The sequence below is a fragment of the Melanaphis sacchari genome, unplaced genomic scaffold, assembly GCF_002803265.2.
Source record: "Melanaphis sacchari strain LSU unplaced genomic scaffold, SCAv2.0 Contig527_pilon_pilon, whole genome shotgun sequence".
In the NCBI taxonomy this organism is placed as follows: Eukaryota; Metazoa; Arthropoda; class Insecta; order Hemiptera; family Aphididae; genus Melanaphis; species Melanaphis sacchari.
Genome location: NW_020271359.1, coordinates 1 through 12,614, shown reverse-complemented (window position 1 = coordinate 12,614; position 12,614 = coordinate 1). Strand labels below are relative to the sequence as shown.

Below are 12,614 nucleotides of genomic sequence, written 5' to 3'. Positions count from 1 at the left end.
ACTTCAATAGTATTATTGATAATATATAATACTGTATACCTACTTTGTGTACTTATACGTACTTTACTTTAAGCAAAATTAAAAAAAAAAAAAATTTTTAAATTAAAATTCAATATTTTTTATAAATTAATATTTTTCCATATTAATGTATAATAATACTAATGGGTAATGAGTATGTATTACATATATTATTTTGTATAAAACTTTATCTTTATCAGTACTTACAATGACTTATATCATAGACTATAAGGTAAAAGATAGATATTAAATATTTTGTAATTGTACATTTTATTACTTGATTGAATATAATATAATAATTAGGTACTAACAAACTTATATAAAAATTGATTGCTATGAAGTAATATTATATTAAAATTAAGTACTATTTATGCGTTATATAAAATAGATTTTAGTTTTTATTTAAAATCTCTAGTAAATAATAATATTACGATTTATATAATAAGATTTATAGATTTATCATAATATTATAATAATTTTAATATCTGTTGTGTATGTTCAAGTTTTTTATTAGGGTTGTTCAGGTTAATATTTCATGTTCTGTATTTAACATATTTGTTAACAGTAATTTACTCGACACCTACTATACAACAGAGTGGTATCAACTTCCCTGAGTTACAATTAGAACTATTAATTTATCAACTTGGAAAGTAATTAATATAGCTAAAATCTCTATTTTTAAGTAATAATACATCTGTTTATCATTACTTTGCACAAACCGTTTGTCCAGGATAGGTCCTAGTTTTTATAGTGATTTGTATATTTCAATAGGTACACCTAAAAAATTCAGCAAATTGTTATGAAATTTAGTACTTAAATATTTTTGATTCATTTACTACTAGTTTGATATCACAATTATTTTTAAATACTAAAAGTTTAATTTTTTTACACTGAATATCGCGATGGGTATTTTTTGTGACATATATTTTTTTATTATTAGTAGGTATTTATTTTTTATCCAAATACAGAGTGATTTTTTAAGCATACTCACCCCATTTTTATGCTTAAATTATGCATATATTCAAATTATGATTTTTGGAATTTTTAAATGTAGATAAAGACAATATTTTAGAGTACTTAGATTTTTCACAACATTTAAGGAGTATCCTGTGGCGATATCAACTTTGGTTTTTCAAATGAGATCACATATATTTTAAAGCAAAATGTGAATCAGAAAATTTTTCTGAAAATTTTGATGTATTGCAATCGAAATTTGAACGAAAACTTCCAGAGTTATTCTACTTTAAATACAAAGAAATAAGAATAATAGTCTAATATACTAAATAGTTAATAAATGGATGTGAACTTAATAATTTAAAATTCGGTATGCAATATAAAAATATTCGTTAATAATTATTACTTGTTACCAAATGCTCATGGATTAATATTGCACTTGACAATTTTCAAAATAAAGGAAATATGTATAAAACAATTTTTTTTTCATTTTATTTAGTACCTATGTTATCTTATATCCTATAGGTGTTATTATATTTTATAGCAAGACTATTATTACCTAGAATAAATTACTTAATAATTTCCAATAATTGGTAACACGAATGTAAAATATTATGTACCATGATTGCCAGTTAGAATATATAATAATAAATTAGAAATACATAAGTATTAAAATAGAAATAAACATAGCTACTACTCTTGTATTATTATTTATACACGTCCCGTTAATTGCTTCTAGATTACGCATGTGCTATTAAATCAGGTAAGATGATTTCAGATATCAGCGTTTAGATAAAATATAACTATTGCTAATTGTGATAAACCACAGACAAAAATATACTGGACGGGCTAAATAATGATATTATTATTTAGTCTGTGATAGTATACACATTGGTGAATATAATTTATAATCTTAAAATAATAGTGATAAATTATAAGATACCACGTTGTTGATAATCTGTTAATTTATGCTTGTCATTTCTTACTCATAATTTTTATATGACAGTTAAAACAAAAAAAAAAAAATTCAAATACGTATATAATTATTTAATTATTTCAATAAAATTGATATTTTTAAGTCATAATAATTAGTGCATTTGAATTTTTGTTGTTATCATCTGGAAATGTTTGTATTTGTTTTAAACCGACATCAGAAAACGCAATTTATATAATTTGGTACATTTATCTATTTACAATTATATGGTACTTTAAATTTATTTTTCTGATCATAGAAAAGTTATATTTTTGTTCACCACTATTATTATTTAATATTCTAGGTATAAAATGTAACTAATAATAATTTAATTATACTATACAATTATTAATACACATATATTGCATACCTACTGTTTAAATTGTATTTTATTTTGTATGTAGTTCCATAGAATATGATCCAATTACTACAGAAAGTTTACCGTTGGATGTGCCACAACCAGTGTTGTACATAGATAACCAAAAAATTATCTAGATAAGATAACAGATAATTCATTGAAAATTTATCTAGATAAGATAATAGATAAAAATCAAAATATATATCTAGATAATAGATAACTACATTTATCTAGATAAAAAAACAGATAATTTTTTTTAAAATATTTTACACAAATTATAGCTTGCATTTGTAAAATTGCAATTTTATTATGAATAAAATAATCTTTATTTATTTTAATAATTTGGAGCACATTGTAAGTAAAATTTACTTTTTTTTGCTTAGTATTCAACTATAATTTTTTAACAAAAACATTAGGTATATTATTTTTTAAGATATTGCATTTTTAATCAGGTTTATAAATTATAATACCTATTATAAAAATTTGAAATGATAACTAAACCATTATTGAATTAAAATTATAATTTAAATAGTTAACATTGAAAATAATATAGTTATTCGTTTATTACTTTATAATTATTAATTATACAGTGCTTAAATCGAGGGGACCTCTTCTTTTTAAAAAAATATTTTAGCGTACCCCCTCTAATTATATCCTAATCAACAATTTATTTACATTTTGAGGTACGCATATTTTAGTTACACTCTTTCTGTTTTTTTCCCAATTCAAGCACTGATTATACATACATACATCTATATTTAACATGGCAAAAATCTACACAAATTATTGTCAACAACATTTTATTATTTTTATTTAATGAATTAAATGAATAGCAAACATTCATTAATATATAATAACCTTCTTATATACAATAATATAATACTTAATTAATTCAATTTAAATAAAAACTAATCATTTATTTTGTTTGGTTTAACACATACTAACATTTCAAATGTTTTGTCACCTAAACGGTTCCTCCTAGGAGCCAAGATCTGACTACCACTACTAAAGAGACGTTCAACTGGTGCAGAAGAAGGAAGCGTTGTGTTGTACTTAAGGAATATTTGTTTCACAATTGGATAGTTGTCCAAGGTTGTCAAGTCTTTCCGTCCATCTTTTTTTTTTGAATTTAAAAAAGATAGACCCTGTAGACTTGCCATGTTGTCACTTCTTTGACTAGAACTGTCAAAACTTCCAGATGATTGAGAACTTGACAATAACGAACTATAAAAATCATCCTCACTATCATTTTCTGATACTGCATAGTTCCCAGTTTCACTATTTATCTCAGAAACAATTTGATTACATTCAGAGATAAATAACTGTTTGCATATTTCTGAAAATTGCTGTGGCATCCAATCCATTTTAAACTTGGGGTGACTTACTGCCGTTAATATGTAAGGCTTACTTTTTGGTTCTTTTAAATCAAAAATAAACGAATACCGTTTTTCTAGACCTTTTATAATAGCCTTTGATAATGATGCACAATACACCAAATGATTTTGTTCCATTAATATAATATGTCTTATTGTAATAACAGTTGGAGCTACATATCCAAGATAACATGATTTTTCCCCTTGTAGTTTGTCTAATGCTATTGTTAGAGGTTCCATGACTTTGATGTATTCGACCAAAAAATTCCATTCAGCCACTTTTAATTTGGAAAGCTTTAATTGTTCAAAGCACTCGATCACTTTTAGACGGCAATGAATAATTTTTTTGATGGAATCAAAGAATGAGTTCCATCGTGTAACTACGGGTATTGGAAATTTACACTGACATATTTTGTAAGTTAGATCTAGCCACTGTACTTCTGCTTAGCAAATTCCAAAAGGATGAAAGCTTACCAAAGGCAGATCTTGATATTTTTTTGTATATTAAATCTGTTATCTTGGAAGTATCAGTTGTAGCTACTAAATTTAAAGTATGTGCAGAACATGTCATATGGTTTGATAAAACTATGTCAACATCTTCATTATCAATATTTCCACTGTCTTCATAATTTAATAAAATATCAGATAAATTTACCACTTCTGTATCATCAGGTTCATTTTCCATAAATTCTGAATCTAGTTCAGAATTGCTTTCAGCATTTTGATCAATATCATCTATCAGCCTATTAATACTTTGGTCATTTAAAGTTAAGTAACTATTTGTCGTTGATTCAGCAGTAAATTGTTGAGCATAAATGCGAAATGCTTTGCCAAAATTAGTTGCATTATCGGTGACTGTGTGAGATATTTTTGTAACATCAATTCTATAACTCGTCAAAATTTCAGATATGCATTTGGCAATATTCATGTAATTATGGCTACCTTCTATTCTTCGACAAGCTATAGCATATGAAAAACGCTGATATGTATTTTCATCTATATAGTGCATAGTCATTCCCAAATAACTTTTGTTCAATGAACTCCAAATATCCGTTGTCAAACAAATATACTTTTGTTTAGAGACTTTCTCAATTAAGTCATCTACATAACAATTATACTTATTTACTAACTCTTTATTAATAATTCTTCTATCTGGCACAAAATTATCATTAGTCAAGCCAGTAATTAATTTTTTAAATGAGGGTTTTTCACAAGTTGAAATAGGTTTCATTTCTTCTACTATGTAGTTGAATACTAAATCAGTTACCTATAATATAAATAATGTATGTCAATAGAATATTAAACTATACACAAATAATATAATAAATATATTTTTCAATATTTTAAATTAAATTGTATTTTTACTTTACTAATTCATTCCTGTCATTTATCAAGTAAAACACAGCTTTATAGATTATAAAATAATTGAATGGTTTATTGAATTAACTAAGTATCACAAATAGTAAATATATATATGATAATTGCATACCTTTTGTCTAGAGCATTTTTTACTGAAACCAGAATTATCTGTAGAATGACATATTTTGGTTTGTTTGGATGTTGACATGCTGTTTGAACTACTGGATCTTTCTGTCTTATACAATTTTAATTTGTTCATCATTCCAAAGTGCACACGCTAAAAGGTTAAGTTAGTAAATATTAGGTATAATAGTATTATTACTCATTAGTATAATAATAATAGATACCTAGTCAATAATAGAATTAAAAAATATGGTATTTTACAGCATTTTAAAAAACCAATATTTAAAAAAAAAATAATAATAACTGACTAAGTAACTATGAAGAAGTGATAAGTTTCTCAAAAGTTTTATCATTAATAAAATAATAAAAATAAGCAAACTGAGATAAATTAATTATTAAAAATTACCTTATAGTGACTTAATAAATTTCCAGTCGAATTTGAATGGGCAATTATTTGTTTTGAACATTGTTGACACGATACAACCATTTTCGACTCATTGACTGAAACGATTTTATAGTACTTCCCATCTAATAAGTAATTCTGTGTTCCGTCAATAATAGTTGTTTTGTTAGTAGTAGATCTAGGCGTTTCAAGTTGAGACGGTCCTGGATGGCCAAGGATAGGGTCATCTGCATCGAAGTCATCTTCATACGTTCTTTTACCGCGAGGGCAGGAAGAAATAAATTTATCCATTTTTACCAATAAAAATAACATACAACTAACAGCCACGGCCAACGGATTTACAATGATAAAATGTCGTATGAAGTTTTAATGTAGGATACTAAGATTTTAGTTATTATCATGCTGGCAGACTATTTATAACTTTTAATGTACACTGTACCTACATTTATATTTTATTAATATAGCTAAATATATAAAAACATGTTCACTAATTAGTAATAACTGTCGTCTGTTTGCTATTCTCAGTAGTCTGTAGTGATTGGTATTATTATTTATTACTTTAATCATGATAATCTAAGTTTATAATTATATATTGTTATTAATGGAACATTCTGGTTAGTTAATTGACGAATGACGATATATCGATATATACGATCTATCGCAGTGCCAACCCGCAGAATTTTTGGGGCCCGATAATTAATTTTATTTACTTTAAAAAATTATATTTTACATAAACATTAATCATTATTTTATCATTTTATTTTATATTATAGGTAAAAGTAACTTTCCAAATGAATTCATTGATTCAATAATCAACTTCTTACAACACTGAGGATCATACAATATCTTGTCTGTTTACATAATTTATTTTCATTAAGTCGACATTTTCCGAATTGCTTGATTCATCTTGCACTTTTAATTATTCCATTCTCGTTTTTCAATAAATGAAATTTTGGATTCAAGTGGCTTTAAATCGTCTATTTTTATCTAATTACTCATTTTAGGTGATAGAATAAATTATGCACAATTTATTGCTCCTGAATGAAAATAATTTTAATTTTGTATGCTTTATAAACTTTCATATTTTTCTTTATAGGTGTTTTCTTGAAATTTTAATGTTACATAATAACATGTTATTATAAATAAATTATACACTATGTATTTTTTTTTTTTTATTCTATTTTGGTAATTTACAATTTCTTCAGCGAGTGATTTATTTTCAATCTGAAGATGTTATAACATCTTCAGTATAATAACTGCTTTCAGCTTTTTTTATTATTTAATTGTTTTCCAATGTATGGTATTGCTGTAAATTTATATATTATATGTGTCTTATTATTATTTTCAAAGAATTAGTCTTTAAATGTGGACTTGAAAAATTGTAATTTAGTCATAGTATTATCATCAGTATTATTTTTCATTTGTTTGTTGTATAATATACCAAAATCTTCATAAGTGTCCATTATTATAAAATTTTGAACTTTAAATAATATAACTAATGAAAAAATGGACAATAACCTTTCAATGCAGGAATCTAAACAAGATACAGAACAAGAATTACCACAGAAATAAGTACCTCTGTACAAAACATTTTCAAATGCCAAACTTTCCAGTTAGATAAAACTAATAAATATGTATAATATTTATAAAATAACGATCAAGTTCAGATAAGATTCATATTAAGATATGGAAATCTTTCTTTTTAAAAAATTTATTATTGTGTATTTATTTGTTGGGTTTTCTAATGTGATCTAATTTTTCTTGTTAGCTAAAGAAACTTATATCTATATTTGATATACGAGTAATTAATAAATAAAAAATAATAGCGAGGTTAATAAATTGAATTTATTAAAATACAAATGAACAAAGGTTTTCTAATTATTATAATACACATTAAAGCTTATATACATGATGTAATAATTTCAAAATGAGAAAAATCCCAAACATGAAATGTAGGTACAATAAGTACTATTATTTAATAACATAATTAAAATAAAAACATTTTTTAATATAAACGTTTTTATATACAAATTTAAATCATTAACAAATTGTTTTTTTTCTAATGTGAAAGTAAAAATGCATTTACATGATTAATAAAACACAAATATATTTTCATTTTATTTAAAGAATTTTGGGGAAATATCAATCAATATCATATACCACTTTAATTACATTGTAATGTATCCTAGCAATTATTCTATTATGAGGTTTTTTTTTCTTTGAGTATTAATATCAGTAATACCACAAGTATATAAGCATTTTCATTATAATACAATTTAAATCATGTCATATTCTAACGTAGAAAAAATAGACATGCTTAAATGTTACACTGAGTGTAACAATAATGTTACAGCAGCAGTTCAGTTATATACTGTACTTTATAATGACCGTACTTACCCAGTCATTTTACTTTTGCTAGGCTACAATAGAATTTATTATTACATGGTTTTTTCAATTAGTACGCAAAATAGGTATATTACTACAGTATTCTATATTGTCAATAATACTATTGAAGTTAATTATAATTATAAATTAATAAAGTATTAAAAAAAAAAAAAAACATGAGATATATATGTTACGGGCAAAAGCCGAAATCGGGAAAACCTCAGAAATGCCTGGGCAAAACGCGAATTGCCCACAATCCTTGGGAAAAATGTCATATTTCGGCTTTTGACCGGGCAAACCTAGTTATGACCAACATCATTTGGGCAAAATCGCCAAAACCGTATACGGCGTATACTGACTTTCATCGTAAGGACAAAACCGTAGAGTTTTAAATACGTGAATTCGCTAATATTATAAACAAATTTAATAATAATTATAAAATAAGTATTATTGTACAAATATAATTAAATAAACTTAATTAATATATTTAAACCTCACTTGAGTTAAACGGTAGCGTTTTAAATTTTGTGTAGTTCTAATATGTGTAGCAACAAATAAACAAAAATATTATTTTTTTATTATTATATTCAATTATATCTGTACAATACTTTTTATTAATTATTTATTTTAATATTATAGAGAACCTAATATTATTATATGTTTATTTTTATACGAGTACTTAATATCATTATATTTTTATTATTATTTAAGTGTATTTAATTATATCTGTACAATATTTTATGATTATTATTTTTTTGTATTTAATATTAGTGGTTATTTAAAACGCTACAGTTTGACTCAAGTGAGGTTTAAATATATTAATTAAGTTTATTTAATTATATTTGTACAATAATACTTATTTTATTATTATTAAATTTGTTTATAATATTAGCGAACGTATTTAAAACTACGGTTTTGTCCTTACGATGAAAGTCAGTATTCGGTTTTGGCGGTTTTGCCCAAATGGTGTTGGTCATAACTAGGTTTGCCCGGTCAAAAGCCGAAATGTGACATTGTGGGCAATTCGCGTTTTGCCCGGGCATTTCTGAGGTTTGCCCGATTTCGGCTTTTGCCCGTAAGATATATATATATATTTTCATCTAAGTAATACAACAACTTGTGCGAGCTCGTATTAATGACAAACAGTACAACAAGCATCGTGGACGGGATCAAGATGCTCCAGTCTTGCAGGTTAAGATATGTACATATTGTTTATCAACTGAAATTCAGAAAAGAAGGTGGCTTTGATTGAGGGGTGCAAACTAGTGGATGTTTCACCAGTCTCGAACTTTTTTTTCAAATTTTATGTGTACTATATTTCCGTGATCGTGAAAGCCTAGCTTTAAAATTCACATGAAATTTCTTGTTTTGTCAAATCATATTCAAATAATGTCATTCCACCTAATGTCAATACTCATTTTTTGCATTTTTTAGTCATATGAATAAACATTTAGCGTAACAATATTTATGATTATATTTTTTATTATTTTAAACATAGTACATTATAAAAAATAGTTTATATCACTCTCTCAGACCTACTGAATAAATACACATAAAATTTCGTAAAAATTGGTCAAGCCGTTTCGAAGAAGTTTAAGGAAAATCATTTCCGGTTGTGATGTGAGATTTTTAAATACATATTAGATATTAGATATACTTAGAAGACAATTTTTTCTTTACACACTTGGAGCATCATATAATATACGTAGATCTAATATAATATAATCATCAATGACGAAGCGGCATAGGAGATAAGGCGAATAGGGACAAATGGACGTAGCCATTTGGACGTGGGGACAATTGGATGTAAAAATATATATACATATATATAGATATATATAAAAAAATTAAAAAATAAAAACTAAAAATTAATAGTTCTTGTTTATATTTTATAGGTACCTATTTATAAATTTGATTATGACATTGATATTATATTTGTTTATAATATAACTAATGCTATTGTATCATATCGAACAATATCGATTATTATTGATTATTACGTACTTATTGCCTATAGATTGCATTTTATCTTTTTAGAAACAGATAAATTTATAACAAAAATAGATATAATAAAAAGCTTTTAACTTATTGATTATTACAACCATGTATATTACACATTATCGTAACACAGTGATACATGACAAAACACACGTATAATCGAATTAGTTGTGTGCAAATTGTGTACAAGTGTACAAACGTAAAATACTAAAATGTCATAAATTAATTCGAATCGTGATGGTGACATTTTTGTGAATGAAGGTTTCAAGTATTTATTTGACGCTTTTAGTTCTTATGGTTTAAAACGGTTTTGGAGATGTAGATATAAACGAGAATGCAAGGCTCGTGTGCATACTGGTATAACAGGCTTAATTACTCTTAAGCGCATAAACAATCATACTCATGACTCAGACGCTGCTAAAGTTGAAGCAAATATCGCAGTGTGCAATATTAAAAAACGCGCTAGAGAAACAATAATAGAGAAAACAAATAAATAGCTTATTAATTTTATTTAATGAAGATTAAACTGATTTAACTGACAGGTATATAACTGATTTATTATAATTTTTTTTACGTCTAATTGTCCCCACGTCCAAATGGCTACGTCCATTTGTCCTAGATCGGAGATAAGGAGACATTGTCTCTCCACTTAGAAATTAGAATACATGACAAATCATTTTGTTTTATAAAATATTTATTAACTTGAACATCATTTATATTATAAATATAATGTATGTTTTATTATTTGTTAAAATCGGTTTTTCTTTGATATGTTATAGTCTTATAAAATTTTTTAAATAGATTAGTTGTGCGCAATACGGCTGTTCATACAGGTCATTTCAAATTTTATGGAAGGTATTATACCAAAGAGACGTTGCAATACAACGTCTTTCAATTATGGGCGTGCGGGTACAGGAGGGATTTCAATGTGAGTGGGATTTACTATGAACGCTATGAGACTTGTCTCACAGTTTGTATTTCCTCAGTTATCGACGTCGCTATTATACCCTGCAAATCATGATAGCCGACAGGTACGTGTTTCCTAATATTTGTTGTTTTTTATATTGTAATTTGTCCTCGTGGTCTATGATTTGATTAATGCTACTTTGAATGACGGAATTATAATTAATCATACGGAAAAATAAATGAATTAAAAAAAATAAAAGACCACGTTCCTTATTAAATTTAACAGCAGCTGTGAGTTGAGGAAAAATCAATTCGCAAATTTCAATTCATGTAGTATTCTTTATATAAAAGGTTTACTGGTAGTCAAGTTAGAAGTAATTTATATTGTTATTATTGCCTATTATTAAGTTCAGGCGTATTAGTTCATTTTTTTTTTCAATGTCTTCCCAGCAAAAAACTCACGCCTCGCACTGATAATCATATATCAAATCGAGTCGTCGGCGTTTGTCCAACCCAAGTGGAAATCGGTTTCACTGTAGCTGTACACTCATTCGCAAAGCCGTTTTTACTAGTTTTCACATACTATTTCGAGCATAGGTAACGTACGTGTATAGCATAAGCGTGAACGTTTTAAACTCATATTATTGGTACATCTCAGACCGTCGTAGACATTAAATCTAATCTCTGTAGATGAAAATATTCAAACCGATACACACACACACACACACACATATACATTATGAAACAAAATATAAATTATATTTGCTGCGCGTGCTGGACTAGACTTTTTGTATACATTTATATTCGATCAAAACAGCAAAATGAAACCGGCAAACATAATTCATATTAATACTATATTACGACTAAAATCAAACACAATGTAATATAGTTTCAAATAATAAGGTATGAACAATGGTTGAATATCGTTATACCGTGGTACAGGTGAAGTTTTGCGCGTCATAGCTCCCGTAAATTACATGAATCGGCTAAATCGTGGTTTTCAGACTTGCAGAATAGTATAATGATATACTCCGCCTATAATACAAACACCTAAATAAAAGAATTGAGCCATTGGTAATGTAAAAAGTTTCGGCGTCCCAAAACGAAACAAATTATGTGAGTTATTAATTTAAAAACAATATTTTGTTATAATTCGCATAACTCGGTGATGGATTATAATAATATTATGACGAAATCGTGGGTGGAGTGACGATAACTATGATATAAAGCTCTATTTTATTATATTTTCTTTAATATCAAATTTTAAATTTCAATAGCCTAATTATATTCTTTAATAAATGTCAAATATTATACTTTCGCTGCCCTAATTGAAAATCAAAAAAAAATCAAATGACAATCATTTTTAACTTTCGATTATCAATATTATAAATTTTTTGAGCTTTGACTGAAACGCCATACACTATACGTTATTTTAGACAAGCATACCAAGACAACCAAAATTTCGTCGATTTCAATATTAAAATACAGTGAAACCTCTAAATACCGAACACTCTCTGTTGCCGTAATTTTTTTCGTTATTTAAAGGGGTCCGCTATTCAGTGATCGTGGGGGGAGAGGGGTAAATTTTTGAAAATAGTTCGGAGAAATTAATAATTACATGTATACAACATTTATTATTTATACAATATTAAAATGTATAATAATGAATAATGACATTTGTATTTTTATATTATAAAACTATTATATTATGTATGTAAAAAAAAAAAATAATTTTAAAACAAAAATCAACATTTATTAAAAAAA

General features: G+C 25.9%; 1 protein-coding gene across 1 annotated transcript; it reads right to left on the bottom strand.

Moving 5' to 3' along the window:
• Nucleotides 1-3,211: 3,211 nt before the first annotated feature.
• On the bottom strand, nt 3,212-5,852 carry LOC112599519. Its single transcript, XM_025346441.1, has 4 exons — nt 5,565-5,852; nt 5,166-5,312; nt 4,151-4,943; nt 3,212-4,056 (listed from the first exon to the last, which is right to left on the bottom strand). The coding sequence occupies exons 1-4, from the start codon at nt 5,850-5,852 to the stop codon at nt 3,212-3,214; spliced, it is 2,073 nt and encodes a 690-aa protein (XP_025202226.1).
• Between the last annotated feature and the right edge of the window lie 6,762 nt (nt 5,853-12,614).

Bases quoted from the DNA above. Each gene is read 5' to 3' on its own strand.
- LOC112599519 (XM_025346441.1), bottom strand. From the start codon at position 5,852: ATGGATAAATTTATTTCTTCCTGCCCTCGCGGTAAAAGAACGTATGAA. The intron at 5,313-5,564 runs GTAATTTTTAAT...TTAACCTTTTAG, and splicing joins ATTTATTAAGTCACTATAAG to CGTGTGCACTTTGGAATGAT. The intron at 4,057-4,150 runs GTAAGCTTTCAT...CAATACCCGTAG, and splicing joins AATATCAAGATCTGCCTTTG to TTACACGATGGAACTCATTC.